Source organism: Pezoporus wallicus, unplaced genomic scaffold (assembly GCF_028554395.1).
Source record: "Pezoporus wallicus isolate ANWC-B61680 ecotype Strahan unplaced genomic scaffold, APGP_CSIRO_Pwel_v1 contig_8232, whole genome shotgun sequence".
NCBI lineage: Eukaryota > Metazoa > Chordata > Aves > Psittaciformes > Psittacidae > Pezoporus > Pezoporus wallicus.
In genome coordinates this window covers 145,820-169,857 of record NW_026637105.1, presented here as the reverse complement: position 1 = coordinate 169,857, position 24,038 = coordinate 145,820, and the positions used below count along the sequence as shown (strand labels likewise).

General features: G+C 55.2%; 1 protein-coding gene and 1 long non-coding RNA gene across 2 annotated transcripts in view; both read right to left on the bottom strand.

The window, feature by feature from the left end:
- ADGRB2 (adhesion G protein-coupled receptor B2) overlaps window positions 1-22,971 on the bottom strand; it is an 80,811-nt gene extending 57,840 nt beyond the window's left edge. The window contains exon 1 of the mRNA XM_057403436.1: window positions 22,915-22,971. Coding sequence (XP_057259419.1) covers window positions 22,915-22,956 — 42 coding nt within the window. The 5' untranslated portion in view covers window positions 22,957-22,971. The remainder of the gene's footprint in view (window positions 1-22,914) is intronic.
- On the bottom strand, window positions 21,218-22,524 carry LOC130596141 (uncharacterized). Its single transcript, XR_008971467.1, has 2 exons — window positions 22,342-22,524; window positions 21,218-21,716 (listed from the first exon to the last, which is right to left on the bottom strand). It is a non-coding gene; the product is annotated as an uncharacterized LOC130596141 (long non-coding RNA).
- Window positions 22,972-24,038: the final 1,067 nt, after the last annotated feature.

The following is a 24,038-nucleotide window of genomic DNA, read 5'->3' as shown; positions in this document are numbered from 1 at the left end:
GTGCTGCTCCAGGACTGCACAGACCCTCTGTCAACAGACGGCCCAGTGCCATGCATTCCCAAGAATTCCCTAGCCAGCAGGCCATTAAATCAAAGCTGCAGCTCATCTTTCATCCTCTATTTTTTGCCCCTGTTTTATTAGGTTGTTTATGTTGCCAAGTGCAATTAATTCCTGATGGGAAGACAGTGGCGATGGGGAAGGGAGAGCACCCAGCAGTGAGGGGCTAGGATGAGGCTAGCCATCTCCTACCTCCTTCTGCCATCCCCTGAGCACCAAGGATTTTGCCCCTGCACCCACCAGAGCATCAGTGCTCCTCTCAAAACCCCAATCAGGAGCCACTTCGGCATCTCTAAAACCTCCCACTAATCCTGGCTCTCGGGAAAGGACTGCTCATGGAAATTCACAATCCTATGGCTTCGTGTGTTACGGAAGGACCTAATGGGAAAGGGAACTGAGTATAACATCATGTTCAGTGAAGCTCACCTCATTACAGTTTAACATTATAAGGGAACTTTGGGCTGGCAGTTAAGGAGAGGGTTCCATCACATTTCATCCTTGCCAAGGATGGGGAGGGAAACCGGTGTTTAATTAAACATGCACCTTGTTAACGTGGCTAACGGCATTTAGGTGCAAGTGTTGCTCTGGCACCAGCTCCCAGCTGTGAGGCAGCAAAGACAGTGAGATGGCTTGATCCAATTAACCAGCATTTACATCACGTTCATCAGCACTTCCACACTGGGGGATTTGCAGCTTCGATGGGATGTGCCAGCTCTGCTGGGAGATCCCAGCAGCAGGAACCTCTTCCCTCCCTGGCTCCCATCACACTGAGCATCCCAGGGATGCAGCCACCTTTCAGCAGCAAGACGTCAAGTTTTATTGGGGTGAAGCCTCATAAATTTACACCCCATCCCTGAAGATTCTTTTGGCATTTAGACTTTATATCCTGTGCTTCTCAAGGAATAAACCTGAGGTTGGGTGTATTTCCCTCAACACCCCAGATAATGAGAATTGTCCCTCTCCATGCCTGTTTCCTGGAGTCGGGAAGCCTCATCCAGAGGAGGTCCAGCCACAGGGACCAATCATGCCTGGTGCCAGCCAGGGGATAAAGAAAGAAATAACCCACTGGGGAGCCTTTTTCTCCTTCTCCCTTTATGAGCCATACACCGGTGGAGGGTAAACAGATGTTGTTTTCCTCACAAAGGGTCTAATTTACGGCTGTGCCCACATTCGAAGGGGAAGCGGGGAGGAGATGGCAAGGAGAAGGAAGAAGAGGCAGAAACAGGGGGGTCTCCAAGGAGCCATTTGCTCACCTCACTGCTGCTCTGTTCCTGCTCATCCTTGCACTTGCTCCCAGGGAGCAGCCACATAAAATGAATAGGTGAACCCCCAAAATGCTGCATGTCCCCCCCGCCACCAAATCTCCCCACCTATGAGCTGGTCCTGGGGTCTGACTGAGCCCCATTATGGTGTTCAGCCCAGCTCCTGCCAATGGCTCTTTGCTGGGGAGGATGGGGATGCCCCGGGGTGATGAGCCCTGGGGACAAGGGATTTCAAGGCTTATTTGATGAATCGCCTATGAAAAGAAATTCCTTTGAAGCAGGAGAGACTACAAAAGCACGTTACATCCATAAAATGATATTAATGAAGAGAGGGAATAATCCCTCCTGTGTGTGCCAGACAGGGCTGGCTGGGGCTCCCTGAAATCCCACTGCTCTCCCCAGCCCTGACTGCTCCAGCACTGGGAGACCTGCTCCTGTCCCCGATCTCCTGGTGAACACCCACAGCCAAAGGGTCCCTAAAGGGTGGGATCCTCCTGGATTCTGTCACCTTGACCAGGCGCAGCCATCAGAGAGGATGGATGCTCTGTCTCCGGCAGTGTTCAACGCTTCAAGTCCGGCTGGACAAGGCTTGGAGCAAGCTGCTTTAGTGGAAGGTGTGCCAGCCCGTGGCAGGGGGCTGGAACTGGAGGAGCTTTAAGGTCCCTTCAACCTAAACCAGGCTGGGATTCTGTGACACGGGGACAGGATGGATGCCGGGCTGCTGAGCACAAACAACTGCACCAGCCGGGGACTGCGGTTCCCTTCCCCAGCCCGTGGCGGGGCAGATGGGGCGGTCCCACCTCCTTTCATCTTTCCCTCTGCCGAACTTTGATTCCTTATAATCAGGCCTGATATTAATGATGCATAAAATTACCCCTGATTAAAAGAACCTTTCCCAGCAGCGGCTGCGGGCGGGGGGAGCTCCCAGGGGTGCGGAGCAGCGCGAGCCCTGCCTCGGGCACCCGCCCCAGCACAGGCACCGCTCCGTTGTTTACGGACTGAATGGCTCCGGTCGCTGGATCCTCACATCTCCGTTATGAGCCCTAATTAAGGGCTCAGTGGGAGTATCCCAGAGCTGGACCACGCACCCCCTGCAACCCATTCTGCTGCCAGCCCAGAGCTGTTTGCATTCCCTCTGCCCTGTGTCCCAGCGGGAGGCAGGAGAGCATCACCTATCCCTTGAGGGAAGCATCCTTTTAACAATAGCTAAGGCTTTTGGTGTGTTTTTCAATGTTTTAAGTGAATGGTGCAGCTAATGAATGTGAAATTGCAGCAAAAGAGAAAAACACCCTGGATCAAAAGCTCCTGTGATCTGCATGTCAACACTAGAAAAGTAATTCCTGTTACAATAACCGAACTGGAGGGATGCAGAGCACGAATAGTTGGGTCACATCCTAGTCTCTGCTCCCCCAAACCCACTGTGAGCCCAGGCACCAATCCTGGCACCCAGCTCAGCCACAGCATCCATAGCCTGTGTGGGGAAAAGTCTTTGCACTGGCTGCAATGCTCAGCAGTGCTCAGAGATGGGGTGGGTGATGCTGGATGCTGGGCCAGACCCAGAGTGATGCTTTTGGAGAAGAAGGAGGCTGAGAAGTGGCCAGGCATTCCAGGAATCCCAGAATCCCAGCCTGCTTTAGGTTAAAGAGAACTTAAAGCTCCTCCAGCTCCAACCCCTGCCATGGGCAGGGACACCTTCCACTGGAGCAGCTTGCTCCACGCCCCTGTGTCCAACCTGGCCTTGAACACTGCCAGGGATGGGGCAGCCACAGCTTCTCTGGGCACCCTGTGCCAGCGCCTCAGCACCCTCACAGGGAAGAGCTTCTGCCTAAGAGCTCATCTCAGTCTCCCCTCTGGCAGGTTAAAGCCATTCCCCATGGCCTGTCCCTACAGGCCCTTGTCCAAAGCCCCTCTCCAGGTTTCCTGAAATTCCCCTGGGAATCTCAGCTTTGCTCTTCCTCTCAGCACCAGCATCCCTGCGCTGAGTGCCTCTGCCCAGCAGATGAACCAGTGAGATGCTTACGGAATGAAGGGGATGAAAGTGCTCCCGTAAGGATTCTCCAGCGAGGTGAGCAGGGGCTTTTCCATCCCCTCCCTCCAGCCCTACTCGGGGAGCACAACCAGCCCCAGCAGAGCCTCATGCATGGACCAGGGGATGCTTGATTGAAACGTGGCTTTGCACAAGAGCCCAGGAGGGAGCAGCAATCGCTGGTGACAGGAGGATGCAAGGGGAGAACAGCTCAGCCCAGCTCTGCACGGGGGGGAGCAGCAGAAAGCCCTTTATTGCACCTAAATTACCGTTGGCTTCTTTGTGCTGCTTTTAAGCAGCTCTTGCTGCAGCCCCACGGGCTTCTGCTGATGGAGGGAGATTATCTCTGCCCGAGTGATGGGAGCGGATTAATGACTCCAGGGAGGGAAAAGCTGGATCCACGCTCCCGGGCAAGGGCCAGCCATCAGGGATGGATGGATGAGGTGCTGGCAGAGGTGACACTGGGGCTGCTGGGCACAGCCAGCTCCCTCAAGAGTCCTGACCCCACCGGGCAATGGTCCCAGTGTCCCCTTAGCATCTCCTGGGGCACCAGGGAGAGCAGACATGGGGGAAAAGGGCTCTTTGCCAGCTGGTCCCACACTCCTGCAACGCCACAAGGACACAAAAGCACCATGGATGCCCCCTCAAAGCCCTGCTCTGATGGGCACAGCCTCCAGCAGGCTCCTTCTCAAGCGTCCCCTCCATTACAGTATTTTCTATTCCTGTTTTCCTCTCCTGTCACTGAGATTTTCAGAGGGCAGACACCAAACACCTTGGTGCTGCCATCAGCCATCAAACCCCCTCAGTCATGGGGGTCATTCCAGCCCTGCCCCTACCCCCCATTCCCACTGTAAAACCCCTAAATCCCTGGAGCCACTCACAAACAAGCCCCAGAATTTCAGCCAGAGACTCACACCAAGGAAACAGCCAGTTTTCCAGCTCCATTCACTTCTCCTTTACGACCCCTTTTAACAGGACACAGGTGCTTTTGCTGCTGATGGAGGATACCCACAGCATGTGCCGGGAGTGGGGCAATGCTCCCTCCCTTGGTCACAGAGATGGTGAAATCCACGAGGGAACCCCAATGCCAACCCCAAACACCCATTTGCAGGACCAAGCCCCATCACCTGCACGAAAACCGCATTCCCAGGCTGCCTTCCCTCAGCACTGCGCACAGGGATGGGGAGAGGGATGGGGACCAGGAGCATCCATACAGGTTAACGTCATGGCTTAACATTCCCCCCAGCCCCTCCTCTCCCAAGGGATTTGCTGCCATTCGAAGGACTTTGTCTAATCCAGGGAGAAAAATGAGCCCCGGCCCACGGGATGCGCTGTCTGGGGCAGAACTAATAGTTATTATCTACATTAAGCACCTCAGCTGTCAGGGAAGAATTAATTTCCAAGCAGTAAGAGATGAAAGTTGCCCATTTTTCAGGGGAACCTGCACCGGGTGAGGTGGTGCAGAAAAGGAACTGAAACGTGATTAAAAATGATCCCCGTTTTATTAAAACTAATTCTAATTTATCTCTCCCTCCGGCTTTCCTGGCTCACTGGCATAAATCCGAGTTACTGCTGGGGATCCCAGTGGCTGGGATCCTGCCGGGACCCCCGGCTGGTGCTGGAGCTGTGGCATCCCCAGTGTGGCTTTTGGGCATGGACAGGGTGGCACAGACATGCTGGAGAGCCAGGCTGCTCCCTGCTAAGCCCAGACACCCCTTTCCACCCCCTGCACTGGAAAAGCCAACCCAATTCCCAGCCATTTCCCAGGATGCCAAAATCCAAGGAAAATGGGTTAAAAATCAGAAACAGGATCCAGGTGTGGGGTTTGGGCTGCACTGGGGCTGCTGGTGAAGCCGGGCACCGACTGCTCTCCACCAGCCCATTCGTCTGGCAGCAAAATGAGGATCCTGCTTCTGCATCTCACCAAGATGCTGCAAAGAATCAATGACATTACAGCAGCTTCGGAGATCTAAAGCTTCACAGGACACTGAGTGGTGGTGATAGGCAGCGAGTCAGACACCACCAGTGGAGGACGGGCTTTGGCTCCTGCTTTATGAGCAGCCACCAACGCTGCTCATCTCATTGAGTGCATTATGGAGCTGAGGTTCCCCAGCCTGGGCAGGGCTGTTGTGGGGACACAGTTCCTACTGCACGTGTGGGCTGGGATGAGGGCTGGAGCCACTGGGGCTTATTTTAACCATCACCACCCCCAGACACTGACTTTGCTCATGCAAAACTCAAAGGGTTCGATAATCTGTCAGATCAAAATATACCCAAAATGGAACTTCTCTGGTTGCCAAAAATACATCTGTAATGGAAAGAGCTCTCAGGATTTCAGACGTCTTTCACTGTGGCTCCACCGGCAGCGGCAGCCTCCATCCTGCTGGGGCCATTCTAATAATACCCTATTGTAAGAGTTAAAACCTTTCACTCTGTTTCAAGCCTCAAGGAAGGATTCTCCTGCATATGCAGCAATAGCAGCTCTCCCTTCTGATACAGATTCAAAAAGGAAGGGCAACAAACCCCCATATTTCCAAATGACTCCTGGCATTTCAAAGCCGGCTCAGCCCTGGTGCCACCAAGATCTGTTACAGCTGCAATTCCAGACCATGTTTAGCACAGGTTTACAAACACCCCAGCAAACATCCCCACCTTTGATGGTGACAGGCTGCAGCAGGGGCTCCATCCCGTGGTTCACTTCCCAAACCCACACAGATCCCATTGCCTCCCAAAGAGGGGAGATGTCCCCTCCAGTGCTGTGCCTCAGTTTCTCTAATGGTGCAGGCAGGCTGGCACTGGTCCCATCCCATCACTGGGATGTGGAGTGGTCCAGGATGGGGCACTGGGAAATCAGTGTCGTGATCACAGCCCAGGGCAATGTCTCCAGCCCTGCCCCACCACCGGCTCCAGCCCCTTCAAGTGCCCGGCCTCGAAGCATGTGCCTGATCTCATCACCTCAGCAGCACCTACAAACCAACCTGGTGCTGCTAAACCAGCCTCAGCTCCTCTCCTTTCCAAGGGAAACACCCCAATGGCAGGAAGCAGAGAGGAGAGGTCCCAGAGCAGCATCGGAAGCCAGCACTTGTCAATGAGGATGCAGGTTTTGTGCCCAAGAGCAGCCCACAAGAAAGGTCGCTCCCTCCTACAGCTTCAGTGTTTATTGACCAAGTGCTGAAACCAGCAAAGTCATTTAATAGCTGAATATATCGGGTCAATGGAAGCAGGGGAGGGGAGCGGCGGGATTAGCCAGAGCTGCCCTCCTGCGTGTGCCGGGGGCGGCAGCACCTTGGGCTATGGCAGATGAGGACAGGCACAGCACATGGCCAGACACGGCACTGCAACGGAAAGGATGGGAGGGAAGGGGCACGGTGCTGGGTTAGGGCAATCCCCAGCACAGCTGCAGGCTGGGCAGAGGCAGGATGGAGCAGCCTGAGGAGGACTTGGGGGTGTTGGGTGAGAAGCTCCCCGTGACCCGGCTTCAGTGAGCGCTTGAGCCCAGAACCCCCTGTGCTGGGCTGCATCCCCAGAACGTGAGCAGCAGCTCAGGAAGGGGATCCTGCCCCTCTGCTGTGCTCCGAGGAGAACCCCCTGCAGCCCTGATCCAGCTCTGGGGCAGCATCACAAGAGGGACCTGGAGCTGTTGGAGCGAGGCCAGAGGAGGCCATGGAGATGCTGCGAGGGCTGGAGCAGCTCTGCTCTGGAGCCAGGCTGAGAGAGCTGGGCTGGGGCAGCCTGGGGAAGAGAAGGCTCCTGAGGGGGAGACCTGAGAGCAGCTCCAGTGCCTGAAGGGGCTGCAGGAACCCTGGAGAGGGGCTTGGGACAAGGGATGTAGGGACAGGCCAAGGGGAATGGCTTTAACCTGCCAGAGGAGAGACTGAGCTGAGCTCTTAGGCAGAAGCTCTTCCCTGTGAGGGTGCTGAGGCGCTGGCACAGGGTGCCCAGAGAAGCTGTGGCTGCCCCATCCCTGGCAGTGTTCAAGGCCAGGTTGGACACAGGGGCGTGGAGCAAGCTGCTCTGGTGGAAGGGGTCCCTGCCCGTGGCAGGGGTTGGAGCTGGAGGAGCTCTGAGGTCCCTTCCAACCCAAACCATTGCATGGTTCTGTGATCTCCTCTGAGCCTCGCAGGCCCCCGCTGTGGGGATCTGCAGGGACCCAGTGAGGCACCACAGAAACTCCTGGCACTGGGAATAGACAGCAGCACCCCAGGCATCCAACACAGCACCTTGTGCATGTGTGTGCCTGCGCTCACCTTCCTCCCCAGTTGTTTGTCTTCATCTTTATATGGTTGTTAATTGCTCCCTCCTCCACTTACTGTGTTACTCCAAGTGCTGCTCTTAATTTGCCGCTCTTGCTGCAGGTGCTGCCTGTATTATTAACTTTTAATGTGGAGCGCTAGGGATCCATGGGTTTGTTTTCCTTGTTACTGATGGGTATTTAATTGGCAAGTGGCTGGGGGGCAGTGGGGCCGCACCGCACACCCCAGTGCAAACGGGATTTTATATTCTTCTGCTCCTTCACCGGCTGCCAAATACTTTAAATAAATAAACACATTTGTGTCAACCCATCCCGGGCCCAGCACAGCACCAGCACCACTGCGGGCTCCCCTGCAGCCCCCAGCTGTGGTGGGATGAGCTCAAATCATTCCCAGAGAAGCTGGGCAGGGGTTTTGCCGGGAGCATCCAGAGCATCCCAGCACGTGCCTCAGCCCCAGCCCTGCAGTGCCAGCCCAGGCTGGGAACCAGCTGCTTAACAACACTTTGCATTAATGTCCCACAGTGCAGACGCTAACCAAGAGCCGGCATCTCCCACCCCAGCAGCAATTTAATTCCCTGGCAGCCGCATCCAGACTCGCTCTGTTCTCAAAGCCAGGTGTTGGGCTCCCAACCAGCCCAAATCCCAGCACCCAGCTCCAAATCCCAGTTGCTGTGGGTCAGCGTCCACCTCCTGCACCCCATGGCCATTGGTATGACACATCATGGAGGTCCACAGAACCCCAACCCCACACCAAGCGCATCCTTCAGTCAGGGATGCCCCAGTGCACCCACTGCCTGCCCAGGCTGCAGACTGACAGCTGCCATTCAGCCCGCATCTCCCCAGCAGATGAATATTCATGCTTCCACTGCGGCTGTGGGACCCTTCCGCAGGTTCCCACACCATTAACTATTCATGAAACACCAGGCAAAATGCTAATGTTAACGGGTCTGGTCCATGGCAAGCAGCTCCTGCAGCACCAGTGGCCATGACCCTCACCCTCCCATGCTACTGGGAATGCTGGGAGAGGTGAGAACAGAGCTGTCTGCCTTCAGATCTCATCTGTGGGGTGCTGGGGCACCCAGGGTGGGGAGGGATGGATGCAGGGATGCCAGGGTCCCCCCTTGTGGTGTGGTGCTGGGTGCTGTGAGCTTGGCTGGTCACTGCAACCCCCCTGCACGTCCTCAGTCCTCAGCCCTGGCACGGTTGGTGCCCTGGGCCCAAGCTCCAGCGTGCCCCAGTGCATGGCAATGTGCTCCCCGTCTGAAACAGAGCTCACAGCCCTGCTGGACCATTAAGAGCAGCTGAGCTAATTAAATACCTGTTAGTGATACACTCATTAACAAGGGCAATAAAATCCACCTCTGGTCTCCCTGGCTCCTCTGCTCTGCACTGTGCCCAGCGCCTGCAGCAGAGCAACCTGCAGCACAGTACTGGGTCCCATGGGTGCTGGCGTGCACACAACACAGCCCTGCCCCAGTGATATCCTGACAGCCAAGTGCTGAGCACTAATGCAAAGCAGAGCCCAGGAAACACACAGAGAGGGATAAAAAGCCCCAGTTTGGAGCCTGCTTTTGTTCACCATAACAAGACAGGCAGGAAAAGCAAACAAGAGGCTTGTGTCTCCTCCTGGAGCAGGTTGCAGCTCAAGGGGGTCCTGCCTACCAGGATGCTCTCACTCACCCTTGCCCTGCCCAGGCCCATTTGGGTGCTGCAATTTGGTTCTCAGAAGAGTTGCTCTTTCTGTTCCTAATGTGAGATTCATCCCTGGCTTTGGGAAGCCCGAGTATTCAGGTACACATCAGAGAAACTGAGGCATGAAGCCACAAAGCACAGTCTGGACTCACCCCTCCTGGCCATGGTTATCACCAGTCCTGCTGCTCCGTGAATGCCCCAAAACCCCAATAACCGATGTGCTCATGTTGCTGGTGGACAAAGTGATGGGAACCAATTACCCACCAGTTAACTCCAGCACCCCCATCACCGGCAAGCCCCAGGCTGGGGGCTGGGTCGCTCTCTGGGGCTCTGCAGGGATGCTGCAGGCCTTGGGGGTCTGGGCCCCTTCAGTGGGACCCCACTTTGCCAGAGCCAACCCCCAGCAGAGCAGGGAGCAGCAAACCCACTCCAGCTTCACTCGTTACCTGGCTTGGAAACCCCCATCAGCACTCCTGTAATGAATGTAGAGGGCTCAGCTCCCACCAGCTGGGTCACTGCAAAACTGCACAGCAGCAGAGTGAGGACTTGTGGGGCCTGAGGCTGCTGCAGGGTTCCGTGGGGAAGAGGTGGAATTTGGGGAACATTTAAGCCCTGTCTGCAGCATCCCTTCAAAGCAGCCCAGAGCAGGAGCTGCTCAGGCTCCTGTGGGATGGGGAACCCAGGGATCTGCAGGGGAAATGAGAAGGCTCAGTGAGGGCTTGTGGCCAGGGACCTTTACCAGGAGAGGCTCCTGCATGTGCTCAGGTGGCCCATTAACAGCCCATCTTCTCTAAGGAGCAGTGCAGACAGGAGGGATGAGCCCTGGGAGGGTCATGGGCAGTGGAGGTCCCTGCAGTATTCCCTTGGCTCCTTTCTCGTTGCAGCAGCAAAAACTCCTGAGCCCCAGCTGCCGCCTTGGCTCGCCACTGTGATCGCTTCCCCAGCCTGTTCCCATGCGATGGGGTTGGCATCTGCCATCTGCCTGCAGCCCAGCCCTGTCCCCGTGCCGCAGAGACAAGCCCACGGCCTTGGAAACTGCTCATTTCTGTACCCTCCACGGGCATCTCCTGCCTGTCCTGGACCGAACGGGGTGAGAGCTGATCCACAGTGCATGTGTTCACTCCTAACCCAGCCTTATGGCTTTCTATGGATGGTTCCCATCTGGCCACCCCGCAGAGAAGGGAGATGAGCCTGGGGAGGTTTGATGCAGGGTAGAGCCAGGGCTGGAGGAGGAAGAGGAGGAGGAAGAGGACAGGGCAGCCTAGCTCTTTCTCACTCCTCCCCACCGGGGCCGTGAGGGCAGTGGCAGTGGCAGTGAGGGCAGTGGCAGTGCTTAGACACCCCGGCTCACCTTCCTGGGGTGTTTGGTCTCGGTGAAGCCCTGCATGGAGGCAGCTTCTTCCTCCCCTTCCCGGCTTTCCTTAGTTTAAACACATGGATGCATGAAAAATAAATGTTGTTCAGGAAAGACAGCGGCAGAGGGCTGGGAAGCAATTAGCATCCAAAGAGGCATAATTAGTGCTCAGAATGCAAGCAGCAGAGAAGGAATAAAGTAGCATTCGGATGCAATCAGGGTCGTGCCTGAATTACAAACCGTTAACTGAATTGCTAAATGAGCACGGTGTGAATCACGGATTATTGAGGACTCAGAGCAGCCTCTGCCACCGTGGTGGAACCGGGCAATGGGGGCTCACGGTGGAGGCTCCGTGTGAGGTGGGACGGGGCTTTCACGGGCCCCCAGCTCTCACTTGGTGACATGGTGTGATCCCCAGTGCTACCACTCACCCAGGAGGGCAGATGCCATGTGCAGAGCACCAGGGTTTGGGGACAGTCCCCACCGGGATGGCAGCAGCCACTGCGCTGGCTCAGTGTGAGCATCTCCACGACAGGCAGGAACAGCGGCTGCCCGGGCAGGCCGTTAGCTGTGAGCAGCAGCACTCATCTCGGTGGAGTGCTCTGGGCAAGTATGTGCCTGGGAGCCACAGCCAGGCTGGCTCCTGCGGGGATGGGGCTGGATGAGCCGGCGTGGGAAAGGGCAGGAGCCACATCCAGCTTGCAGCATCCCCATGGGTCCCCTGTGGCCCCAGATGCTGCCCTGGTCGTCACCTCTGCTGAGGGGAAAGGCCCAAGTGGGGCCATTTCCCTTGGGGGACTGCCCAGGACATCCCCACAGCCTGCATCCCACATCCACACATTCCCACACTGCCTCCCCACAGGCTGCATCCCACATCTACACATTGCCACACTGCCTCCCCACAGCCTGCATCCCACATCCCCACACTGCCTCCCCACAGCCTGCATCCCTGCATCCCACACAGGGCAGGGGCTCTCCCGTTCCTCAGCCTAGTGGCAGCTCAGAGCCTGCAGACACACATCATCTACACAGAGCCCCATCCATCGGGGGAGGCAGAGGGGGGAAGAGGATTAATAATTCATATTTTATCCGGTTCAGGCATGTCTGCCGAGCTCCTGCTTTGCCCAGGAGGCAGCTACCCATCCCCCCCCCCCCCCCCCCCCCGCTTCCTAACCCTTCTCCTTTTTTCCCCAGGACTATTTTTATCTTCACCTTTTCCTTTCCTCTCTGTTTTCCCCAGCTTTCCAGCCACACTCCTCCCTGGTGTGTCTAAGCCTGTGTCCTTGCTGGGTTTGTATCCCGATATCCCTCTGTGTGGCAGGTACCGAACTGCTGGGATGTGCCATGGCCCTGCTCCATCTATGCCGGGCTCACCAAGGGCCAGGCTCCCCCAGCCTTTCCCTGGAAGGCAGTTCCAGGTCTCCAGCCCGCTGAGCCCTGGGATGAAAGGCAGACGGCTTCGCTTGAAGCCTCGCAGTGGGGAAAGGTCTTGGGAGCACCGCGGTGATCAAAGGGAGCTCTTCATCTATTTTAATGAGTCTCGGCTGAGGCGCTGCAGTCAGTTTGACAAGAGGAAGGGGCTTTCCAGAGGAGATCAAAGCCCCACGTGAGCACTGGAGGAGCTGAGGGACTTGGAGGGAGGAGAGGAAAAAGAGGATGGGGAGGAAGGGAGCAAGGTCTGGGAACAAAAGGAGGTGGAGAGGACAGAGATGTGGCTCCAAGCACTGGTTGGAGACTGCACTTGGAGCTTCCCCACTGCCTGGGCAGGAGCAGAACGTCAGGGACAGCAGCTGCAGGGCAGCCTGAGACCCCCTGCCCCCAGACACCATAAAATGTCCAGGCTGGTGCTGGCCACCCACTTCGTCTCCCCCACCCAGTGCCATGTCCCGGGTCAGGAACTGCAGAGCAGCCCTAGGGCCAGGGGGAGGTGAGGGCACAGAAGGGCACATGTCCCCACTGGCAGGAGGCAGAGACCCACCAGGATGATGCCGGGAAGGGACAACCAAAGGGTCCCTGCAGATGCAGGGAGAGGTAAGGTCCCTCCTGCTCATCTGCACATCCCTGAGCACCGGGGCCACCGAGACCCCACCAGCCCCAAATACAAAACCCTGGCTCACGAGGGACACCTAAACCAGCAGCAAGGCCATGGGGCACAGCATCTGGCCCCCAGGCTGGGAAACCTCCACTGAGCTGTGATAGCAGGAAACACAGTGGGAACAAGAGCAGCCTGGACTCCTGGAGGGAAAATGTGCAGCAAATGAAGATGTGCAGTGCTGGAGCGTTTATCACTCATCAGCTCCACAACGGCCCCTTTGGAGATGAAAACCCTTTTTCTTTCACAAAGGATTTATCAAGTTTTGTTTAAAAATCACCGAGGAAGATTCCCTATTTGGATAAGCCTCTGGCTTGTGCTGGATTAGTGTCCCAAGCCAGGGACTCGCAGCTGCCTGGGAACAAGATAATCAGCAGCAAACGGAGCGATAAGGCTCAGTATGGCACAGAGCCGTGCTCCCCCCAGCCCGGGCAGTCCCCTTGTGCTGGAGGAGCTGGGAGGGTGCCTGGCAGGGAAGAAGGTACCCCTGGCACTGGACAGGCACGATGCTGGATGCTGCAGCAAGTGCTTTGGTGCAAGCAAAGCCCAAGGGCTGCTGCTGCAACTGAGGTGTCTCGAGCAATTGGGACTTTGGGGCAGCGGGGGGGGGGGGGGTGTGGGGTGGTGGTATTTCTTTTTCAGAGAGAAAACGTGATGATTCCCCTCCAGTGCCTCAAAGCAGGCACCTGGCTCTGCAGCAGCAGCGCAGCAGCTTCCCTGCCAGGGGCTCGTCATAGCACAAGGCAACGCACTGCTGGTATTCCCCCAGCCGTCCCCGGTGATGGCTCAGCCTGAGCAGAGATGGAGCTGCTCCAGCCTAGCAAGGCAAGAAACAGCCACAGAGCAGCTCCTGCAGTGGAAAACCCTAGCAATGGGCAAGTGCTGATGCAGCAAAGGGGATGTGCTGCACAGGGATGCTGCTCCTGCTCCCCATGCATCAATACATGAGTGTATCCCAGGGCATCCCTGGGAATTACACTGTCCCCTGTGTCCCCTGGCCTGGTGGCAGCAGGACCTTCTGTCCCCACACTGCTCCTCCTCGTTGACAGCCCAGTTACCAGCATTCAGCTCCTGTTTGCCCACAGATCCTGTGATCAACATCTGCGTGTGTATTCTGGCAAAATTAATCACAACTGCTGAAAGCAAGACACAGCACACTGTAACTCAGATCCCGTAATTAGGATCCTGTATTGGATACAGCACTCCCTGTAAAGCCAATTACCTGGGATTAAAGCAGGCAGCAGCACCATGGGGCCATGCCAGGCTCCTTCCCATTCCTAAAACCTCATCCTGACCCCTTCTCCCTCCATGATGAGGGGGGCTTGGAAGGTCTAGAAGTGCAAATATCCCTAAATCAAGAGCCAGTGGAAGGATGCTTCCCAGAGCCCTGAATCCTAGGGATGTGGATCCCAGAGCCATCCTTGCCTGGCTCAGCAAGAAGCAACTGCAGTCCCAGCCCCAGCCCAGCCAGTCCCCTCTGCACTGGAGCAGCTCATATACAGCAATGCAGCTTAGCAGCAACCAGCCCAAACCCTGCTCCAAGCACTCGAGCATCTTCCTCCAGCAGCACCCAAATTCCAGTGTCCAGGAACAGCTCTGGAAGAAGGTGGTAGAGAGCTGTAGCTCATCATCTGAGATGCTGCAGAGCACAGCTCCAGCATGGCACAGACACAGTGATGCTCTCCCAGCCCTGAGGACCTGCATTGCTCAAGCCCCTTGTTACTGCAGCTGTGCACCCAAACCCCTTCTCCCATCCCCTAGCCCCAGGGCAGCCCCACACCCCTCTCCCCAGCTCCATAAAGGTTAAATTATAAAAGAAAGGCTTCTTCAGCTACACTGAGCAATCATCTCTTAATACCCACAGATAAAAAGTGTAATTGTTTCAAGCGAGGCAATTGAGGCTCTGTTTTATGGTGGTTTAGACTATAAAGTCCCTCAGCTGAAACCTCTTGGTGGGCTGGCCAAGGGCTCAGGCTTGTTGGGGGATATTTTCATCATTTTATTTAAACTTAGCTGGCAAATATGGAACAATTCCCTTTAATTCAAGGTGTCCTCCGGGCGCCCAGCCCTCATAATACCTGAGCATTGTCTGAAGCTCAGAGAAAGCAGATACATCTGCCTGCTCACTGTGCTCCAAATGAGCTTCAGCCCTGGAGGGAGCCACACATGGGGAGTGGATGGGCAAGGAGATGGTGCAGCTAGGGCTGTCCCAGGAAGAGGACATGCCTGCGCATGTGTGTGTACACACTGTGCATACCTGTGCAGGCATGCACATGTGCTGTACATGCCCGTGCAGGTGTGTACATGTGTGTACATGCCCATACAGGTATGTACACGTGCTGTACAGGCCCGTGCAGCTGTGTACACGTGTGTACATGCCCATGCAGGTATGCACATGTGCTGTACATGCCCATGCAGGTGTGTACGCACACTGTGCATGCCCGTACAGGTTTGCACACACTGTACATGCCCATACACACCTCCCCATGTCCCACTGCCTATGCAGCACAGAGCCTGACCCAGTGCAGGGCTGCCTGTGCTTCCCTCCTACACTGAGCCACCCTTCACTTCCCAGCAGTGATGGATTCCTATCACTGCAGGAGACAAACATGCTCGCATGCCTCGAGCCCTGCAAGGTTTCCTAACAACATCTTCCCCTGTCAGGCTCTAAGTGTCAGCTCTAATCTTGACTTACAGCAACTGTTTAACACACGGACATGTGGCACTGGTGGAGGGTGCCTCCATCCATCTGCCTGCTCATAAGCTCCATCTTCCCCTCAGACCTAGAGCACTGGGAGGAGGGCAGGGGATGGCCCCACCCTGGCCATCCCTATCCCTGTCCCTGCTGCCTGAACAGATGAAAAATGGAGGAAAAAGGAGGAAAGAAAGGGAACGGCAGGAAGGGAGCATGTTGGAGGTGCTGGTGGCGTCCCCAATGTCACATGCCAGCCAAAGCTACTTGGCCCTTTCCTGGGGGATCCCTGGGGATGTAACACTCTTCCTCACGGTGCTGGGTTGCAAACTGCATCTCAGCACCCAGGTGGACCCTGCACACACACACAGATGTGGCACACATGTGGTGTCACAGGCTGACATCCGACTGTGCCTGTGTCTCTTCTTGAGCAGAAAGGGATGGATCGTACCTCCAAGGGCAGAGCAGAGGGAAGCTCTAACGCTTGTTTTCCTTCAGACGTACTCCAGAAGCACTTCATTCATGAAACTGAATTCTTCCCCAGCTGGAAGGGGCATGAGGTGAGCCTGGGCTTGGGGCACCACAAGCAAGGAGATAAAACACCTTGGGAATAGGAAACCTCCCACAGCTGAGATCCATTAAGATAGAGACAGAGGCCTGGCTGCATCCACACCCAGCTGAGGCAGAGCTGGACCCTACATCCCTGCATGCCAGCATCCCCCCACTGTGACCTGCTGTGCTGCACCGCTGATCCCCTGCAAGCCCTCACAGTACAGGCGGCCCTATTACCATAATTAATTATCCCAGGGGCTCATGGATTATCTCATTATAAATGTGCCTTGGTTTGATTTTCCTTTTAATTAATTTGTATTATTTACACACAGCAACAGCTGCCTGGGCAGGACCAGGGTAAGTGTCTCCTCGCTGCTTGGCAAAGAGAAGGTCCCAGAAGGAAAGGGGTGGCCAGGGATGACACCCTGGTGACAGCACTCTGCAGTCCAGGGCATGGCAGGGAGACAGAGGAGTCCCATAAGCCCATGGGAAGGGGAACATGAGCCCAGATGCTTTGGGGGTCAATCGCTTTTAAGCTGGTGACTTATCCCGCAGTGGGACATGGAGCAGCCATTCCCGGGACAGCAGTTCCCACCACAAAGTGCCACCATCCTGCAGACATGGCCTGTTCTGCAGACCCCAGAAAGGTGGTGTTAGTGTGGTGGGGACCCCAAAGGGAGCCCGGCTGACAGACCTCACTAGAGGGCAGCAGAATGCTGCTGTTCCCAGGGCTGGTGACACAGGGCCACCAGTCCCAGGTGCTGGCAGCCACATCCTCCTTGGGGGGCCCAGTACTTACCTCTCAGAACTTGGAGGCAGCTCTTCCCATCATTCCTGGTCTCTGCTGAACAGCAACCTGCAAGCTCCTGGCTCTGCCTCCCTGCCAGCCTGGGGATGCTCAGGGCAGCCCTCCCTTGCACAGCAGGCACAGACCCAGCACACATTTCTGGGTGATGCTAAAGGTACCTGTGTCCCAGCAGCATGTGGACAGCCAGCAGGTACTGCTGGGAAATGGGACAAAGAGGGGCTCAGCACCCTGGGGACCAGACCCCAGCCCTGCCAAACCTCCCTGTAGCTCCAAGTTTCTTTCCGAATTCCTAATTTCATGCTCAGAAAGCAGGACCCGCGGCTGAACGAGGCAGCACTGGTTTCCCTGGGAAACCCCACCTGTGTCATAAAGCCCTCTGCCAGCAGCACCACCAAGAACTGGTCCTCACCAACCTGTGAGTGCCGGGACTGTGGGCCCCGGGGTCACCACTGCAGCCCCCAGAGAGGTGAAGGAGACCAACACCAACACACCAAGGCCAAGGAGCACCAAAGGCTTGAGCAGAGCATTCCCAGTGCTGGCAGGCTGCCTCCTGTGTTCACTACCAGAGGACAGGGAGCCCGGTGCCATCTGGATCCTGGACAAGAAAAGGAGATAAATTCAGAGGCACAGAATCTTCCCCGAGGCGTTCAAAGGCAGCTGGATGCCCACAGGGAGGAGACGGAGCCCTGGCACTGCTGGGATGGGCTCCTGCCCTGCGTGTTATTCCTGCTGTCTCACAGAATCCCAGCCTTGTTTGGGTTGGAAGGGACCTTAAAGCCCACCCAGCTCCAACCCCTGCCATGGGCAGGGACACCTTCCACTGGAGCAGCTTGCTCCAAGCCCCTGTGTCCAACCTGGCCTTGAACACTGCCAGGGATGGGGCAGCCACAGCTTCTCTGGGCAATCACAGAGTCCAACTTTCTTCTTCAGAGAGCCACCACCAATGGGCAGACACTGAAGCTTCCTCAGAATATGCCTCCCCACTCCTCTGTTCCTCCTCACCACGTTACAGAGACCAGCCCTGATGACCTGAACCCCTTCTTCCACTAATGAGAGGGATTCAGGAGCCCTGAGCATTCTCTGAGCAGGAGCATGGGGCCAAGGTGCTCTTCAGATCTAATGCAAGCACATTTGAGTCTCAGCATCCAATTAAAATTTATTCTTTGCCTTCCCCAAACCTGTCTCCTGTTTGTATCAATGCAGATAAGAGAACAAAATCATTTTCTGACTGAAATCATTCTCAAAACACGATGCAGACACGCATCTCCCCACACAGCATCACAGCCTCCTCATTAACGGCACAGAGGCACCTCGCTCTTGCATGAGGTGACTATTCAATATGTGCTCTGGCTGAACCAGGAGGGCTGAGGCCATCACCTGCCTGACCAAGGTGTATTTGCCAGTATTTTCATTCCTGCCTATGCCAGCTTGCTTAACTAGTTCATTCCTCACCCTTGCCCCAGCAGAAACCCATGCTGTGCCTAGCAAAGGGGCTGACCCTTTATTAACTCCAGTCCATCTCTAACGGCAGCACAGCATTCCCCGGATGGCAACAACTTGGGAACAAGGTAGGGGAAAAATCATCACTCTGCTAAATTATAAGGTTGTTAAAGTCAAATTCCACACGACAGGAGGGCTCACGTTGCGCAACGGCATTTGGAAGCAGCTGCAGCCTGTGGCAAACACAAGGCAGACTTCTCTCTGCTGTGGATACGCGTCCTTCAGATCTTTCCAGGCCAGCATCGCTGCACGTGGCTCTGGAGATGTGTCCCCCACGCCAGGCATATCCCAGTGATGGGAACGCGAGGCGAGCCCGGACAGGTGCATCCTGGCAGCTCAAAGCACCACGTAGCCCAATTACCCCTAAAAGAACAGAATGCTCCGGGTCAGGAATAAAGGCTTCAGGTGACATCCCAGCAGAGGGGCTGCCATGCAGGAGGATGCTCACCACCTCCATCCGCCTGTTCCATGGGCTGGAAAATTCCTCCTGCTATCACTTAATCTCCCTGAGGAGCAGCGCTACTTTATCTTTTCAGGATTAAGTTCTAATCTGTTCCTAGTGAACCAAGGCACTGTGCTCCAAGACAGGAGTGCTGCTCATCTGCTACCTGGGGAGCTGCAGAGATGCCGCTCGAAATAAAGGGGCAGGGTGCAAGAGACTGGCTCAGGAGCACTGCCAGCGAATGGGCTGACCCCAGGCACTGACACCGACCCCTGTGGGGAGTGCTTCCCCCTGCAGACAGCTCAAATAATGGGAACAACCCACTCTGCACTCAAGGCCATGCAGATGCTCCCATTGATGAAGGTCTGGGTGGTGGTAGCTCCTTCTCTTGCCTGGTGCTCACAGGAGGCCCCACCAAGGCAAGGGACATGAGGCAAAGCTGCAGAGCCAGACTCCAAATCAACATTAATACCCATTTTCCCTGCAGAAGCCAGAGGACAAGGGCAGGGTGGGCTACACTGAAACCGCTTGGCTCACAGCACCTTTACTGTTGGCAATGAGAGGCAGAGCTCGCTCATGAGTGAACAAGAGGCAGTTACAGGGCCACCAGTTGCACCCTCCCCTGCCTACACCAGGCTAATCTACAACCTTGCAGGAGACAGAGGGGTTGAAGAGCAGACAGCTAAACTGCTGCGCTCTCCCAAGATCCATCCCTACACCAAAATCCATCACAGCACAACCCGCCCACAGAAACCTTCATAATCCAACTGCCCCCTTCTTCCCTCTGGATGGTCATAAAAAGAAACTGATGATCCTGATAGCTTGCCAGAAAAAGAGGAGGGCACTTCTCTCAGAGCTATTGCCTTGCAAGGCCGCATGCCCAAATACCACTGCCTCATTCATAAACATTTCATGCTCTGAAAGTTAATACTCCATCTAGAAGGATCACAGGCTGGATCATACCAGCAGCCAGCTTCCCAGACAGTGCACAGTCCTACCAAGACAACAAAGCCTGCTCCCCCTTGGCTCTCTGAGCCAGTGTTGATGGCCTTTACCATCACATCTCCCCTGCAAGCAACTCCTTGCTCAAAGCCCAGCCTCGGTCACTAGGGATACATGAGGCGTCCCCTAGTGCCATATGCCCTAGAGCAGAACCAGGACCACTCCATCCCATCACTGCTGTCCTGCAGAAACAGCTGGGGAACCTCCCCCTGGTAGGCTCAGAGCAGCAGGACCTGACATGGTGAGCACCAAAGGACAGCCGGGGTACCCTGTCCTGCACCCGGAGGACACTGCTGACCTGTGTGCTGGGCCATCTGCCCAACCACATGGGCTGCGAAGGGCTATGAATCATTTTTACAGAGGGATGAACCAGCAGAGCCAGAACCAGACAGGGTTTTGCACCCAAATCCCCATTAAAACAAGATGCATTTTTCCAAGGTCAGTGTCCTAGAAAATTCCCCTTTTAAGGTGACTTCTCAAGCTGTTGAAATCCAACATCTGTAGGATTTTCACTTGTAATAATCCTACTGAGATTTACCTAATCTCCAAGTGACTCATTTGCCTCCCTGTATCCCCTCCTAATCACCACAGCACTCCTCAGCCTCTTGCTCTTAGTATCTCCCTCCACATCCACATTTGGACCATTCCAGATCATTTTGCTGCTTCCCCAGGCAGCACTTCCCCAGGAAACACTCTCTTCCTCCCATTAATACCTCCCAAATACCTGGCTGGTACACAGCACCCTTGTTAAACACAGGGACATCCATCCCCTTGTTGGGCTAGTTCCAGCAGAGCTGGGATTTCCCCGGAAGCTGTGCCATGGTGGTGTGGGGAGCAGCTGATATAGGGCATTGCCCTGTGTCGGATCAAGACCATAGAATGACAGAATGGTTTCGGGCTGGAAGGGACCTTAAAACTCATCCAGTTCCAACCCCCTGTCACAAGCAGGGACACCTTCCACCAGAGCAGCTTGCTCCAAGCCCCAACCTGGCCTTGATGGCCACCTTCCATCTCATGCAGGAGCTAGCAGCTGGAAACCTGATCGACATAGGACCTAGGGAAGATTTGCATGAACTACCATGAGGCAAAGGGCTCATTTATCCACGCTTTGAATCCTTTCTCCATTATTCCGTATTCCCCACTGGGAAGTGACAGCCACATCTTCCACTGTAGATCACCAGCCAATCCCTCCCAGGGTAATGCATCCAGTACCTCCCAGCCCTGCAGCTCAAGTGACTTCTGAGTTCTCCTGCTCAGGGCAACCCCCTCTGCCCCAGGCACCTTCTGCTACAGCAGAAATTGTCAGTGATGAAGCTGTGATGAAGGCAGGAGATGAATGTAAGCAAGGACCAGGCTTCAACCCACAACTCCCCCACAGCCAACCCCTCACGAAGTAATAGGCACTAACGACACTTGTTCACTCGACACGAACCAGACACAGCCAACTCCCAGAAGAAGCTGCGGAAGCCAAGAAATTAGCAGCAACCAAGCAGAAGCATATGTTTATGTGCATAACAGTGAATCATCTTCAAATAGTTAACTGCACATGGGAAAACAAAGGGAAAAACACACTCATCCTTCCTGCTTCGGACAAATATTGGGGATCAGGCAGAAACATGAACAGTGGGGTCTATCTCATGGAGCATCACTTCTGCAGTGACAATCAGAGACCATCTCCATGATGGACAAACTCCTCCCATAGTACCACATGCACTTTTAACACCACGGGATAAGAATCAAGCACCACAAGGATCTACATTTTCCACCATCACCTCCCCACCACATCTTCCTCCTGGAGCATGGGAAGAGGCAGGTCTCACGCCCTCTCAGGCCGGGGCTGGCTCAAATGAACTCTTGTTTATGTAAGGCACTGCCAGGCAGCCTCTTCCCTGTGTCCTCACTTCAACGGTGCCTTTCCAGCCTCATTCTTTCACTGGCAAAACCAGGTCACCATCTGCTCTCCCTCCTGACTCTGGCGCCTGCTTCTGCAAGAGATAAAAGAGCGACTCTGCAAAGAGCTTTCCCTATGGCAGGCTGGGGAGTTCAGAGATTCAGTCTCCAAACCAGATGACCAACAAGGACACCAGGCACAGGGATGATGCCTGTCACAGGGAAGCCCACAGGCTATGAAATAATGACCAGGAACATCTGCCACATTCATCAACATGCCCCCAGGAGACAGGAGATCTATGATTCCCGCCTGGAAGGAATTCAGCCTGCTCCACTTCCAGCTTTTATTTTCCATCCTAAACTCCACAGTGACCTGCTCCTGGCGTACGGACACAAAGCACTCATGCAGGTAGGTGACAGGCACAGACAAGGCCCCCAGCCCCAACAGGCTCTGTGATCACCAGCCTCTGAAGGAGAAACCAGGAGGTTTTAACATGCAGCAAGGTTAAAAAACCTAGGGCCAGAGAAAAGCTGCCTTCCCTCTCTAGAGCCTCAAGGGCCTCACTCAGTCCTGCTGCTCTCCCTGCTATACCCTGGGAAGCGTGGGCAGCTCCAGGCTGGCACCTTTCCACCTCCTGTTGCTTCCCTGACAGCCCTTCCCTGGGAAGAAAGCTGCTCCTAAACCCTTTCCCTGCCTCACAAGGCAAGCCTGTCTCTCACCCAGTGCCTATTTCATTGTGTCAGGATCCCCAGCAATGATATGTTGGGGTCTCATTCACAGGAGGGAGTTGACTCTGCATCCCAGACAAGTGCCTGATGCTCTTGGCTACCTGGAATCAGACAACTGCTCTTGCTCATGAAGATAAGACCTCAAAGTGCTGGGTTTGACCTCAAAGCACCACTGCCTGCAAAAAACACCAAACAAGAAAAGCCAAAGGTCAGCAATGCACATGGGTTGCACAATGTGTGACTGATGAACCAAAGGACCCTCTTCCTCCCTGGACAAAAGGGAACAGAGATCACAACCTCAAGGGTCTGCTCGCAGGTGTCTCATCCCCTGCTCAGCCCTGCAGGGTCCTTCAGGTGTATCCCATGGAAGACAGCAGCCCATGAACCTGCTGACAGGCAGTGGAGCTTTACGAGGCACAACGCTCTCTCCCTCTTCCCTTTAGGACAGGACACAGACAGTGACAGCCTCCACGATGGAAAGAGCTGCTCCACCCAGTGCTGCAAACCCAGCGCCTCGAGCCTCAGCCAACGCTCCCCAGATCAACACCGCGTCCCCGGGCCAACCTGAACCTCTGCCGCCGGGAGCCAGCCGGGGCAGGAGCCCATGAATGCACCACGGTAAAGCCATTTGCTGCCGTCCGCCCCGGAGGCCGCAGCCCGCCCTCCTCTCGGCACCACTCTCCATCCCAGTGTGTCACGCCGGTTGCCATGGCGATGGACCGCTTGGAGGAAGGTTCATTATCAGTTACTCTATTGAATAAAACCTGGGATGAAATTTTGTTTTCTCCCCGCTAATGCAAAATGTCATGGATCTGTTTCCTGACCCTGCTGTATTTATAGACTATCCAGGCCAACTTTCCCCACCCGAGGGGATCTGATGTACACCCAACCCCCTGTCTGAATCCCCATTAACAACTTGCCCAAGCCCTGGGTAAAGCACAGAGCAGCATCCTGAACAGAGCTTGTCTGGACACTTCCTGAAGGCTCAAGAAACATGCAAACTGTTTTTAATTCCATAGCAATCAGCTCTCTCCTTTCCTACAGACAAGGGGTCCCCAAGATGAATCCTGTGGGGTGCAGAGCATGTTGGGCTGAGCTCTTCCACGTGCTCCACAACAGTACTGCAGAGCTACAAGACATCCAGTACCACATGAATTAGGCCCTCAGGCTGAGTACCAGAAATGCAGAGCAGCAGGTTTATGAGTCAGTCCCAGGAATGTGAGAAAAGTGGGGAGGAAACAGCTAAACAAATTGCAGATTTCTTTCTTTTCAAGCTCTCTGTGTTGCAGTGCCAGGGACCCTTCCCACGCAGGCCAGTTCCCCTCCCCTTCCCCTTGCATCAGAAGCTCTGAAAAACATGGTCCCATCACGCTCTCCGGCTGCTGCACTCGTCAGCGTGTCCTCCAAAGCACAAGGATGTGACTTGAGAAAGACTCCAGTGTTTTTAACAGGTTTTTTTAAGTCAGTTGGGAAGTGGGAACAGGGAAAGAAGAGAGCTGCAGCACCCTGCAGCGACACCGGCCAGTTGGGCTCCTCTCTCCCAGGACAGGAGATTCCCAGAAACAGGTTAGCCCGAACATCCCATTTCACTGCAGCTCAGCGAGCCCTGCCTTGGCCATGAGCCCTGCCTAGAAACACAAGGAGAGCGTCATAAAATCCTCAGGTTTCATCCCTGCGGCGCTTCGCAA